General features: G+C 34.2%; 1 protein-coding gene and 1 long non-coding RNA gene across 2 annotated transcripts; both read left to right on the forward strand.

Annotated features, from left to right (window-relative positions):
• Positions 1 to 2,208: 2,208 nt before the first annotated feature.
• On the forward strand, positions 2,209 to 3,871 carry LOC110899653 (probable aquaporin TIP-type RB7-5A). Its single transcript, XM_022146543.2, has 3 exons — positions 2,209 to 2,377; positions 2,869 to 3,119; positions 3,277 to 3,871. Exons 1-3 carry the CDS (start codon positions 2,251 to 2,253, stop codon positions 3,649 to 3,651), a joined length of 753 nt encoding a protein of 250 aa, XP_022002235.1. The 5' UTR covers positions 2,209 to 2,250; the 3' UTR covers positions 3,652 to 3,871.
• Positions 3,872 to 14,491: 10,620 nt separating this feature from the next.
• LOC118485481 lies at positions 14,492 to 14,814 on the forward strand. Its single transcript, XR_004876267.1, has 3 exons — positions 14,492 to 14,505; positions 14,606 to 14,667; positions 14,757 to 14,814. It is a non-coding gene; the product is annotated as an uncharacterized LOC118485481 (long non-coding RNA).
• Positions 14,815 to 15,569: the final 755 nt, after the last annotated feature.

Raw genomic sequence — 15,569 nt, forward strand, 5'->3', positions numbered from 1 at the left:
TCACGCTCACCAACTCACAAAGTCAGAGCAGGTCTGTACAGGCACACCCTATTAACCAGGGGTCCAAAGCCTTGAACCCCAAAAGGGGAAACCCTCCATAAGCAAACAGGTCTCACTAGTATAGTCCATACCATTTCGAGAAGTGTCTTCCACTATAAGAAGACAGCTCAATAACACTTCAAGGACATTCCGAAAAGCAGAGAGATTCCTTAATCTCTTGTCATTTGAAGAGTTCTTGTCACTTCCAAATAACTCTTCATCAGATTCACCTCATTCATTCTATTTGCTTTCTTTTCTTGATCCGAGTCAATCTTGGAGAAAGAACTTCAAAGCAAATAACTCAAATATACTAGTGAACCTCCTTCCACGTTTTGCAAACGTGGAGGGACCCCGCGACCTGCGTTAGGCAAAATCAAACCTTTCAGCCCTTTTGCCTGACCAGTCCAGCTACCATCCTTGGTCCCGTGTTTGTTGCATCAACATTCATTTTCATCACGAGAAGCTCATATATATGTTATGGTTTCCCGAACGAAGACATCCAAAATCCAAAGTGTTTTTGATTTTTCAGATCAAGACCTCTACATGGACCTCATGGCAACTGATATTGCTCATCTAGCCGACAATGAGATCCCGTATTTGTTTTTGGTCCCCCCGTCTTGAGATTTCTACTACCCAAGCACACTTAACTGTGCAACTTATCCCCTCATCCACGATCAATATGCCCAAAACGAGCTGGTTGTGTTCTAGGTCAGAATTCTTATGAGTCCAACATCTCTTATTTTCATGACACATATGGATTTAGACTAGGTGTAACAGTAAGTATGTAAATATTATACTATTTCACCACTTTATTGAATATAAAATTCGATGATTACTTAATTCATCGCGATCATTGAAATCGTGCAATCACTCACGTCATTGCATACAATATCTCTAAATCCTTCCAAACAATGCTTCGAAAACTAGACAAGAAATCCCACACGAAACCATAAGTATGGACCAAAAAAAATAAACCAGTTCATTTTGAACATACAAATGAAAACGATAGCGAAACTAATCCAGTGGAAACCACCGATGTTTGTTTCTTCCTTTTGCTGGCTAACTTTTTTTTTAATAGCTAAATGTTGCACTCCACATAAATTAACCTCCTCTTATTCAAACACATAGAAGGTTTTTTCTCTACCACTGAGTCAAAGCCTCAATCGCCTATGCTGGCTAACCAATTTTAAAAATCAAACCAAGTGGTTGAACCAATGAACTTCTAAAATTTATTGCCACTCTGATTTTTAAAAGATTATGTTCAAATACAACTCATCTTTGTTGACATATGCTTAACTTGGAACTTGACAACTAATCCATTATTACTTGCACCATTTTTTTAAATAAACATGCAGCATAGAGTGATTTATCAAATTATATAAACCTATTATGCTTTTCGTTTTATGCTGATTTTAAAATGAACATGATTCGTGCACTCAATTATTTGAAGCCCCACATCATTATTATATTCCTTAAAAAGTTAATATTAATACTGATAAAAATGGATAATTGATTAAATGGATATTAATACTAATAATCGTATTGTAATATTACTAAAAAACAACAAAATTTGTATAAAATATAAGGATCAAAAATAAAAAAAGTAGATAAAGCAAAAAAGGCAAGAAAAATAATTATATTAACATTAAGAAAAAGTGTATCGTACAAAAAGGCTTAATGTACGAAACGTATGCTATTGCAAGTTCGCATGTTATAACCCCAGAAAAGAAATCGCATGTTGCTGAAAAAAACCAAAATCGCATATGCAACAAAATCACATATTGATACTGCATCTTGTACGTATCTTACGTTAAGGAAATTTGTTCAATAATCGACCTCTTAATATGAATATACATCAAGAATAATAATTATATTAATATGAATATACATGATAATTTATTTGTTTTACTCGGTTCCTAATTATAAGTTGGTTTTGAAAAATAAAATATTCAAACGAAGGCCGGTGGTTTGGCACTAATAGTCCAATCAACGGTCAGGAATTAGCCATCTTGGACCCACGGTCGGTGCCAGCACAAATTTTATAGACATTGGGACCATCCTAGCCACACATTATATCATCCCACTTAAAAAAGTAAATAATATAACCATTTTTAAATTTGAAATCATGTAGTATATAAGGCTTTGTTAACAGCATACACAAATCACAATTTCCTTTTTGACATCTAGTGTTCTATCTAAAGCATTACAAAAATGGTGAAGTTGGCAATTGGTAGCATTGGTGACTCTTTAAGTGCCGGTTCGATCAAGTCTTACTTAGCCGAATTCATTGCCACCCTTCTCTTTGTATTTGCGGGTGTCGGGTCAGCAATTGCATATGGTATGTTGGTTTTGCTTATACGAGATCATGTTTAAGTTTTGTTGTTGAGTTTTTGGGTTTTATGAAACTACTTTATATGTTTGTACACACAAATCTATATTACACTTAAAGAAAATTGAAAAAAGCGTATATAAACTAATTTCACGGGGTTAAATCGAGCATCACATATATAAGCCATCCTGGTTGAGTAATAGCCTTAACGGTTCTAAGTTGAGCTTGACGTATATCATGTATACCCTCTCGGTTTATCAGTATGATGATCATTTGATTGTTATTTACACACTTGATTTACATTTGATATAAACTAAATTTTATTATAAATATATACTTATGGTAAAATCTTTTGTTAACTACGCGCGTGTTTTATTATTATTTTTTTAGCTAATGAAATATACCATGCAATTTTACTCATTTTTGGTGTACAATGTACTTGGTTTACAACTTTACATCTATCCATGATTTATATATGAGAGAGACCATAAAAAATGCAGGTAAGCTCACTACAGATGCAGCACTAGATCCGGCTGGTCTAGTCGCAATAGCAATAGCCCATGCGCTAGCACTCTTCGTTGGGGTCTCCATGGCAGCCAACATCTCAGGTGGTCATCTGAATCCAGCTGTCACTTTTGGATTGGCTATTGGCGGTAATATCACCATCATAACCGGCCTATTTTACTGGATTGCCCAATGTCTTGGTTCCATTGTTGCCTGCTTTCTCCTCCAATTTGTCACCGGTGGCTTAGTAAGCATTTTATCATCAAACACACGGTTCATTGACGTTTATAAGTTGTTTAAATTGTATAAGATAACCATACCCGAGTGCCATTTTATTAAAAACTAAATGTGCAAACACGAACATATAGATTGATGCTTATATAATATTTGATATTTTATTATAGGCTGTCCCAACACATGGAGTTGCAGATGGCATGAATGGTGTTCAAGGAGTCGTGATGGAGATCATCATTACTTTTGCTCTAGTCTATACAGTTTATGCAACCGCAGTTGACCCTAAAAAGGGCTCACTCGGAACCATTGCACCAATGGCAATTGGGTTCATTGTTGGAGCCAACATTTTGGCTGCCGGGCCTTTTAGTGGTGGATCAATGAATCCAGCTCGATCATTTGGACCTGCTGTGGTTAGTGGAGACTTCTCCCAAAACTGGATTTACTGGGTCGGCCCGTTGATTGGTGGTGGGCTAGCTGGGTTAATCTTTGGTGATGTCTTCATTGGATCATACCAGACTCTTCCGGCCTCTGAAGACTATGCTTAGCAACTTTCTTTTCGGTATGTGTTTCATGATTTTCGAGGGTGTAACATCCTCATTGTTTGAAGACAGACAGGTTCATGAATTACGGAGTGTGGATAATTTGTAACATAGATTATTTACAAAACCTCGTGTAATACTGAACATGTACTTTGTTTACCTTTTTTTTTCTTTTGAACAAATGTCAGTTTTTCTTCTTTTGAACATATGCCATGCTTGCTTTTTTTTTTTTCGATACATGAACGAGAGGGAGTTCAAATGAAAAGAATATGAATATCAGAATATGTATACAAGCTTTAGTTATATGAATATCAGAATATGTACGTTTAATACTGAGCTTTCAAAAACTTTGAGCTTATGCGTATAGTGGAAAGTTCAAATGAAAAGAATCACAAATTAAGAATAAAAAGAATAAAAGGGTAATAAGGTAATTTAAACCAATCATTTAACTAGTCTACCCATTATATTTGCTATTTAAATTAATAAACCTTAATCATTTAATAAGTCTATCATACAAAATAGTTGTGCAACTTACACAATAAAACAATCATGCACATGCTCCTAAATATTCAACGTTTTCTACACCATAATAACAACGTTTCCTACACCAAGAAAACAATGTTTTGGTGTACGGTACAAAATGTGCAGATTGCCAACACTTTTAAATAATTTTCCGACATATAATAATATATGTGTAGGACACAATACTTTAAATAATTTAGTCACTCCTTATAAAATTGGTGTAGGACCCAACACATTAATAATGGTGAAGGAGAAAATTACGGTGGCATTAATGAGATTGGACTAACCCTTTTTAATATTTAATAGTGTTATACATCCAATTGTCTATTACCATTATTAATTAAAACATTAATTGAAAGTAGACAACAATAATATCTTGATTCACAACAATTGATCAAAAAAATATAGGGCCTAGATTAATTTAGTTTTCTTCTTACAAGAATATTTTTTTCGGGCCCTATGCGTATGTATTTTTAATATAATCTAGAAAAAATGTTTGATAATTAGGAGTTCAATATAACTTCCTACAATTTTTTTAGACCTGAATAATCAGTTCACTCATTTAGCCCACATCTTTCATATATGTCTTTTTTTTTAACACAACGATACAAATTTTAAAGATAGTTCTTAAAATACAGAATATTAATAATAGAAATTACGGTTACTAACAGGTCAAATTCTATAAGTAGTTAGTAAATGATCCGAACGAGTATGAACGAAGCTTGTTCATGTTCGTCTGTTTAAATTCAACAGAACAAGCGAGCATACATAAACATTGGTAAGGGCGAATTTTCATATTCATGTTCGTTTGTTAAGAAAATGAATGCTTTTGTATTTGTGCTCGTGTTCATTATGTTCGTTCATCTATTTTCTCAAAAAACATAAATTAAACGACGTCAATGAAGAAAATGAATGTCTTGTTCATTTGTTCAATTCTTTTTGGCAATTTTACCAAAGCCTTAGTTCTAAAATTAGATTTAGGTGATGGGTTGTTGTTCGTTCCTCGTTTATTACATAAAAGATCAAAATCAAACTTTTCAACAAATGGCTCATGAACGCTCAACCAAGTGAGGATCTTAGTTAGGGCCAGGGGAACCCCACCCCCCCCCCCCCTCCCCAATTTAGTTCAAGATCTGTCACTGGGCTTGCAACATACCATCCATCACGCTAGCCATCCACACCCATTAATCTCTTTTAGTGTGGAACCTATTTTGAGTAAGTGTTTTGTATGTGGGAAGAAACACGAAGGGCATTTCTATCATTGCACCACTTGTTTTAACTTCATAATAATACTAATTGTCTTTCACTTCCCCTGAAGTTATCACTTCAAACTCAACACTTTAGCCACCGTCACTTGCTCACCCTTTCATATTCGGTTTTGGATCAACTATATGATTGCGAATGTAGGATTTGTGGTCTGGAATTAGAAGATGAACATTTGATTTACAAGTGCAGTAGGTGCATGTACTATGTTCACCCAGATTGTGCATAGGGATGGCAAAAAAGCCCAAGCCCGACGGGTATACCCGGAACCCGAAACATACGGGCCGGGTATACCCGAAGCCCAATGGGTATGGGCCGGGTACGGGCTTAAAGATAGAAAAAATTCGGGTATGGGTACGGGTATGGGATTTAGTGATACCCGCCCGATACCCGGCCCATTTACCCGAATAGTAACCGAAAGTATCATATTATAGATTTCCATATATAAAACTTAGTACATGTACTTATTATCTTCTCTATAGTCATATGTGGCTATGTATTTGACAAATGTTTAGTGAACATATAAGTTATTTTTTCGCATGTATATTGGATATGAAAGCTATCACCCTTTATTATGTGGATGTTTTATGCAATTAGGTGGTCCTGATACAATTACTGAATTAAGTAATCATTTTAATTTAGTTTAGTATATGTGGTCAGAATATGATATGTAAGTTATTAATCATATTCTCATTTGTTATAGTCGTTAAGATAGTAAATTATATAAACATCAAAGTAAAAAATGCGCATTTGTCCCAATGGGTATATATTTTTAAGAAATTAACGGGTATACCCGTTACCTACGGGTATGCCCGGTTCCCCGACGGGTAATTACCCGAAAAATACCCGGGTAACGGGCCGGGTATGGGACAAATAATTACAACCGGGTACGGGCCTGGGATTACCAATACCCTGCCCATTGCCATTCCTAATTGTGCAACGAAAAGGATAGAGGCTCTTATGTTTGTCTCTTACCCGATAAATCTCGAAACATACGCATGTATACATGTCACTACGTTAATGACTTTTTTTTATATAAATGGGTAAATTTCTAAATATAGTGATGATGTGGGGGTTCTTTTTTTTAGTTTTTTTTTTCATACAGGGTATGCCACAATCTAAGACTCTTCACGTCTCCATAAAAAAGTTAATGTTTACAATCTAAAACTTAAACATGTGTAAATTGTAAATATTTGCAAAGAGAAATGAGTCATCTAAACTAAATCTAGTTCATCAAAACTAATTACTCATGTCGGTAAAAAAATCACACAAGCTAGTGTGAGCCTTTTCAATATCCGCAATCTAGTTTATATAGTGTGATCAGAGTTTATTAAATTTCTATGTATCAGGCTTAGGAAAAACAAAAAAGAGTTTTAAAGATATTGATCATTCTGACCTTCTTCACTTGCTAATCGATGATGAATCACACGTCTTATCACATCAACTTAAAGACGAGATGTGAGCAAGTTAGATATATTGTTTTCTACTTGACGATTCGTTAGTCCTAATACATGACGAAATAAATAAATAAATATAAAATCACTTCTCGTCCCGATCCAATGAAGAGGATTAAACTATTATGCAATGCATGTTCAAGACCGGTTACAAAAACGCCATTTTACAAATGCCCCACAGATGATGACTTTGTTCCCCACGATTGGTGCACCTGGCTACCCGAAAAGCTAAGACGCCATTCAGCTCACCCAGAACATACACTTTGGCATAGTCGATTATTGTATACAGGTTCTGGAGCCAAATGCAGGATTTCACTGATGTTAGTTGTGCATTTATGCCTAAAGAAATCACCCATGAAGCACACGTGGGTCACCTTACTTACAAGAATAGAATCAAGCCATATTGGTGTACCTAACAAGGATTGTCGCGCATGTCGTGTAACTATTGGTGAACGCAATGGCGGACCCAAGAATTATTTGCTGGGGGTGCAGATGAGGCGTTCAACCATATTTTCAAGGGGTGCGGTCAGGTTTTTTGACTAAAATATACACTAAATTTTTATTTCCAAGGGGTGCGCCCGCCCACCCACGACTGTGGGTAGGTCCGCCCCTGGGTGAACGTGAGACTTATTTTAAATGTAATGCCCTACAATTTCTATTTGGACTGCCGATGTGCTTTGCAATTGCCTAAAACAATTATGCATAAGTTTGACAAGCACCCCCTGCAACTGAGCTAAGCACCGATTGAGGACCACAATCCTGGAAAGTGGTTCTATCATTGTGCAGAGTGCGCATAATCCGTTCACTCTGCATGTGCTCCGTTAATACTTGAGTCTGAACAAGGTGTTAATTCTCTCTATTCAGAAGGTGTTTATAAGTTCATTAACATCAAGTTTGGGTATGTAGAAAAACGACCTTTTTCGCCAACATCCTATTATTACACAGTATATATATATATATATATATATATATATATATATATATATATATATATATATATATATATATATATATATATATATATATATATATATATAGGATAAGGATCATTACAGAACACTAATTATTGCGAGAACAAAAAGAACAACTCTAAATCACTAAATTTTAGGATTTAAGGTTCATATTTCTTAAATTTTGTGTTTCTTACTTTCATATATGTACTATATTTATATAAAAAATCATATATTTTGCCCTACACCTAATCTACATACATGTAGGTAATTTAGCCTACACATAACCTACATGTGTGTAGGTTATTTAAAAACTGAAGATTTTTCATATTTTGTTTTAAATTCTAGTGTGCAAAAACAATAAATCTTACATTTATAACATTTTCATTTACTTTTTAGGTTTTTAGGATTGAAAAAATGAGTGATTCATTTTGTTCTGCGTGTTCTCGCAATATTTAGTGTTCTGCATAGAACCTTCCCCTATATATATATATATATATATATATATATATATAGGTAAAGGGTACTGTAAAAATTCCCTTATCGTACATTACGTACGCTACAATCTCAGCCGTCCGATCATCTTCTCGCAATGAAAATCGCATGTTGTTGTTTTTTTGTAATAATTTCGCATGTGATAAATTTGATGAAATAGCAGGTGTTTTTTTTAACAATTTCGCATGTGTTAATTCAATTTCGCATGTGATATTTTGATGAAATAGAAGGTTGTTTTTTTGTAACAATTTCGCATGTGGTAATTCAATTTCGCATGTGATAATTTTGATGAAATAGCAGGTTGTGTTTTTGTAACAATTTCGCATGTGTTAATTCAATTTCGCATGTGATAATTTTGATGAAATAGCATGTTGTTTTTTGTAACAATTTCGCATGTGTAATTTTTGATGAAATCACATGTTAAAAAACCAACATGCGAAATTGTTACAAAAAAACAACATGCGAATTCAATGCGGGAAGATGATCGGACGGCTGAGATTGTAGCGTACGTAATGTACGATAAGCGCATTTGTACGTTAACCTACCCCTATATATATATATATATATATATATATATGGGGATAGTTCAAATGAAAACCACTTTTATTGTGAAAACTCGAAAACTAACTAAAAAAAGCCTAAAAAAGACACAATTTTTTTTTATAAAAATCGCTAGTTTTTATATATAAAAAAAACTTTTTTTTCAAAAAAAAAAAAAATTTGTGTAGTGCACATGTGTAATAATACACATGTGTAGTACACATACACATGTGCACTACACAATTTTTTTTATATTAAAAAACCTGCGAATTTTGGTTTGCAAAAAAAAAAAAAAAAATTGTATGTTTTTTTGGCTTTTTTTAATTAGTTTTCGAGTTTTCACAATAACTAGTGGTTTTCATTTGAACCTTCCCCATATATACATATATATATATATATATATATATATATATATATATATAGGGTCAGGATTTAGAGAAAACGGTGAAAAATGTGAGAACGGTGAGAACGCTTATGGGTCGTCCGATAAAACAATCCATGGACTAGATTGCGCGGTGGTGTTTTCGTAACTAACATCAATTTTATTATGTGGGACGCGCTTCATTAAGGGTAAAATGGTCTTTGACCGCTCATATTCAAAACGCCATCAAATGATAACACACCATTCAAAAAAAAATAAAATGCCATTAAAAATCAAAACGCCAAAAAATAGTGATAAAACGCGTTGGATATTACAGGAAGATGAAACAACACAATAACTGAATTTTAGTTATTAACATTTATTAGAAGAAATTCCCTCCTAAATTACGCGCCAAAAAACTTCATTATATGAACGAGTTAAAGCATAGCTTCCATAATCACTTCAATCTATCCATCTGCAAAAAAAAAAAAAAAAAAAAAAAATCTTTAACCAAAAACGCCAACTTAACCAAAACGCCAAAAATGACAACAATCATTTCGTGGAGATACACTCTGGCAATCAGACGATTCGTCATCCGATTTGACAACAGAAGGATGGTGTCTGATGATGGAAGAAGAGATACAGAGGGGAATTTTATCCCTTGGCATCGCCCTAGACAACGAATGCCATGAAACACATATGCTTATGAAAGCATTAACCAGGAAATTTGGACCAATCAAAGCAGATGTGAAGCCGGCACTGTCATGACAACATGGCGTTTTGATGATGAAACAGACATGGTGACCGTTACATACGATAGTAGAGAGCAGGAAGTCTATTGGCTAGAAACATCATGACAAAGCAGGGTCTTGGTTTCATGGAAGAATTGCATAACGCCACTTGTACCAACACAGAAATGGACTCAAAATTGGAGTTAATGCAAGACATGTTCAAGTGGAGGCTTCAGAATCTTCAGGAACAAGAGACTGATGAAGGTGAAGGTGATGATATGGATGAAGATCCAGATGAAGACTCCGAGGACGAAGAAGATGACGCAAGTGATTCATACTTTTCGGATAAAGTACCTTTTGACGAAGGGTTTTAATTTTTTTTCTTCTTTTTTTTTCTTATGTGTAATCTTTTTTTAAGATAACTAAATGATATATTTCTCTCTTTATTAGCAAAACGCCAAAAAAATACTAAAAAAGGTTATTCCTTACAAAACGGCAAAAATAACAAAAAATATTTTTCCTGCTTAATATTTTATTTTCTCTGTTATTGTATTTTGTCATCTTGGTCTGCATAACGCCAATTAAAAAAAGGTCAAACTTAGAAGATGGGACGTCTATCACCTATAAAACTGATAAAAGCTGATCAAAACAGTAAATACAAAAACAATAACTGAAAAGAAAGTTACTTTATTACTATCATTTATTACAATAAAAAATTCCCGCCTAAACTACGCGCCAAAAAACTCCTGTAAGAGAGGGGTCTATACATAATGAAATTGATCACACCCATAAAACACAAACGCCATATCCTCTAGAAACCACTCACTTTGAAACGCCAAATAATGTTAGTTAAAAAAACCACGGATGGCAAAGCTTTCACTGAATGGATTCTTCTTCTGAGAGGGTTATCTCAATAATATTTTGCTGAATGAGATGGACAAATATTCAAGAAAAAGAGACTGATAACAGTGATATGCCATCATGTGAGCTTTGTTCTTGATGAATATAAGCATGTAATAAAGGGACCAACACAAGTGTAAAATGCTATTTTGGACTTCATTATTACAAGTAGCATCAAGCAAGAGTTGATCTCTAATGACATGCCACCAAACAAGAATATCACACCAAAAAACAGGATGCCACTAAGCAGTTTCGTCTAAAAAAGACGAGGTTTATGTAGGAAAGTTGGCATCTAGCTAAGGTATTCAAAAGGTTCAAAACGCCAAAACAAATTCAAGAAGAAGGAGCTGATGACAGTGAAGATTCGGAAGAAAAATTAGATTACCATTTTTATTTTTTTTCTTTTTTATTTTATATTGTTTTGTTATCAAGTTATCTGTTGTTTTGTTATCTAATTCTCTACAAATAAGATACATTATTATATAAAACGCCAAAAACTACAAACGCCAAAAACTACAAACACCAAAACGCTAGTAGTGTGAAAACTGTGAGAATGGGTGTTTGCAAAGCAACTAGTCAAATGTATTAAACGCCAAAGAATTCATTAAACGACAATAAAAACATTTGGTCTTATTGTTAAGTTATGAGAATATTAATGACTCGTAGTGAATATTATTCAAAATGGCAAAAAATAGACCACAAAACGCTATAACGCCAAAAAATTATCTATGTGACACAAAGACAACTAATTTAACGCCAAAAAGTTTAATAAATACAATTAACGCCAAAAAAACTTAGACGCCAGAAAATGTTATAGCGCGTTATGAAAATAAAAGAAGATTGAAAAGACAAAGAAACCCCTAGGACCCTGATCATGTCCCGCGCCGCGTGTTGGGCCAGGATGCGTTCTCACCGTTCTCACACTTTTGAGCGTTTTCTCCTGATCCAGTTCCTATATATATATATATATATATATATATATATATATATATATATATATATACACATGTACATGTACCACCACTACAAAAAAGTTAGTTGCCACCAAATTTTGTTACCAAAAAAATAGGTAGCAAATAAGTAAAAGTTTTACACGGGATGCCTTCAAATTTGCTACCTTATTTTACTGGTGGCAAATATACTCTACTTAATTTACCCGAAAATCACATTCACCTCCAAATATACGGTATGCCTATTCACACGTTCACACAGTCGCCTCGTAAAAACCCAAAATCTAACGATTCAGGCGTCGTTCAACCCTAAATCACAACACCGTCGTACACAATACGACTTCAATTCCATCAATAAACCTTCCAAATAAATCAACATCGGTGACTAGGGTTTCGATTTTGTCCTTGACTGCGACGAAGAAGGTATGTTATCTATACAATTTCTTCTTGTTTTTGTTGAATCGAAGGCGTTCACTTACTTTTGGTGTTCGTGTTCTATAGTTTCTCTCTCTAAAAATCCTTCGCATTCTCTCCATGTTCTTCTGCTTCAATCATTACAGAGCTTTGCAGGCCAATTCGAGCTTTATACTCATTAAATCCACCGTTAATTCATCATAATCGTAATAATTCCACTACTTGGTAACAATTCCACTGGATTATCATGATATTGTTGTTTTATTGTGGTTTGATTGGTTGATTAGGGTTAGATTTGTGCTTTTCTTGTTCTGATTGATTGTTCAGCTAATGGCGTTAGTTGATTAGGTTTAGATTTGTGATTTTTTGATTCTAATTAATGATTAGGTTTAGATTTGTGATTTTTTTATTCTAATTGATCATTGAGCTACTGGCATTAGTTAATCAGGTTTAGATTTGTGTTTTTTTTGTTCTGATTGATTGTTGAGCTACTCGCATTAGTTGATTAGGTTTAGATTTGTGATTTTTGATTCTGATTGATCGTTGAGCTACTGACATTAGTTAATCAGGTTTAGACTTGTGGTTTTTTTTTTTTGCTGTGATTGATTGTTGAAGCTACTGGAATTAGTTGATTAGACTTGAGTGTGTGATTTTGAAGTATAATTGATCGTCGAGTTACCGCATTTCAATATCATGAAGGTTAGATGATCTGTAGACCCGAGTGTATTGCATTTTTGTGCTCGGTATCTATTTTAGAATGACAGCATGTTTACTTATTGAATAAAGACGTTGTGAAGTCTGATTCCAGGGTATGGTATTGATGTAGAGTACTTTCGCCTATTTTAGAATGCCGGCTGTTTTATATTCCGCCCGTTATTATAGCTGTACAAGTACATATACATCTCTTAGTGGTTACTGTAAGATTATATTATGTTTAGGATTTTAAATTTAGAACATTCCAAGTCACTTTATGCTTTCAAATGTGGCCAAAACTCACGATGTGGATGTATAGACTATAGAGTTCTAAAACATGTAAATTTGTCGTTGAGGCGTATCTTGAAGTGCAGAAAGTGTCTGAAATACCTTTGGGTTCAAATTTCTTGCAATTACCACCAATGTTATCACTAATGCTTGGACAATTTTCTTTAATGAGGTGAACAAAACATGTACTACTTAGCTTTATATGCAAACAATTGATTGAACCGTACTTAGCTTTATACGCATACAATTGCTAATTTTACCAAATTCTGAAGTATGTTGTTTTGTAAAATAAAACAGTTGTTTATTTTACCAAGTCTGAAGAACACATTGAGGTAGCCATGCTTGAGGCTGCAATTTTTGGTGGAGTTCCTAAAGGGGCTGGATATCGTGTACCATATGCCCGAAATCGTTATTGGCGGAATGGTGTTGGTAGGAATAATGGGCCCTACACTAGGTCGACCCCTCGTTTTCCATCTCCCACGCTTACTGCTCAAAGATTCATAAGGGAGCAACAGGTAAACCCACCCTAAAGTTACTAATTTACACATCTAAATTTCACAAAACATAACCGCCATCTTTCTGAAAAATGAAGAGTATCTTGCTTCATTGCAAGCTGACAGAGAAAAAGATTTGTTAGAGCAGGCAGCCAGAGAAGCTGCTATGGAAGAAGAAAAGACAAAATTGGAACAAGAAAATTGGATAACTCTATACCAGGCACATTTTGTTTTATTTTCATCTGTATGATTTATCGATCTTGTTATATCTTTTCGTGACACCAGAGTGGGCATAAAAGCCGTTTATCTCCAAGGTATAGAACCCCATCAATTGGTTTATGTTCATTCTCTAAATTCGTCAGTTTATAGGTATTAATTTTCATTTCAATTGTTGGAGATTTTGGAATTATGCCAAAGCAGTGTAGCATATCAACTGCCAAATCCTTGGACAATGGTTATTCTCGTTTTACTAGTTGAAGTTTATTCAATGCCAAATCTCAAAGCAAATCTCACGTTTGAAATAGAAGTGTGAAAACTTGAAAGATTAATAGTAATTGCAATGGTAATGGTATCTACTATATATATGTATGCTTATGTTGGCTTGACTTTTCAGGTATTGTTCAAGAATCTAAATGTAGATATAAAGGAAGTCAAGCAAACAACTCTTCTTAAAGATAAGTCTAGGATGACCGAAGGAAACCCTGATTTTTCTCAACCAAAGATTGTTGAAGAAGTTAAATATACAGTGAGAAGTGCGGTAAATCAAGTTGTATTACCAGCTGACGTTGCAGGTCCATCTTATCAGGTTGATCTTTCACAAATAGTATACCAGGCTGGTTATCTTAAGACTTTTTTTTACATTTTTAATCTATTTTACTTTACAAGTATGGTCATTGCATTTGCAGCCGATCGTACCAGCCTGAAATATTCCTGATTTCCAATCGGTTCTAAAGACGCATGTCCTTGGGTTCGACCTTCTCCATTCTCAGTTCAAATAGAAAGCTATAATTTATTTTTGTATAACTTAATGATAGTTCTTATTATTTTCTTTTGCAGTTTGCTTCCGATGGCTATGAATAAGGCTATTGAAGAACTAGTTTCTACCGTTGTAGAGAGGGGTGTTTCTATAGCATCTCAAACAACAATTGATCTTGTGTTAAAGGTGTTATTTATGTTTAGTTAGTTCCTTATACGGTAAAAAATTCACATTTTTATAAATATTTATTGCACGATTTTTATACAAATTGACAGGAGTATATTAATGACCCGGATGAGATCTATATCGACAATGTATCAAGTTTGATGGTTGCTTCCCTAGCTGGAAGTCTGTCGTCTGTCACCTGCAAGGCTTGGTGTTAAATGTTTAATTATATAATGTATGGTTATATAATTCTAAAGTTATAAAATAGTTTTATTACTGTGATCCCCCTTTGTTGTAGGAACCACTGCGTGTTTTCACGCCATCTTCAAGAAATTCACTTGGAACATTCATACCCTTTGTGGAGTTTCTTAGATGCCATGAAAACACGCAGTGGTTCCTACAACAAAGGGGGATCACAGTCAATAAACTACTATTTTATAACTTTAGAATTATATAACCAAACATTATATAATTAAACGTTTAACACGAAACCTTGCAGGTGACAGAAGACAGATTTCCAGCTAGGGAAGCAACCATCAAACTTGATACATTGTCGATATAGATCTCATCTGGGTCGTTAATATACTCCTGTCAATTTCTATAAAAAAACTTCAATAAATATTTATAAAAATGTGAAGTCTTTACCATATAAGGAACTAACTAAACATAAATAACACCTTTAACACAAGCTCAATTACTGTTTGAGATGCTATAGAAACACTCCTCTC

This window comes from Helianthus annuus, chromosome 13 (genome assembly GCF_002127325.2).
Source record: "Helianthus annuus cultivar XRQ/B chromosome 13, HanXRQr2.0-SUNRISE, whole genome shotgun sequence".
NCBI classification, from domain to species: domain Eukaryota; kingdom Viridiplantae; phylum Streptophyta; class Magnoliopsida; order Asterales; family Asteraceae; genus Helianthus; species Helianthus annuus.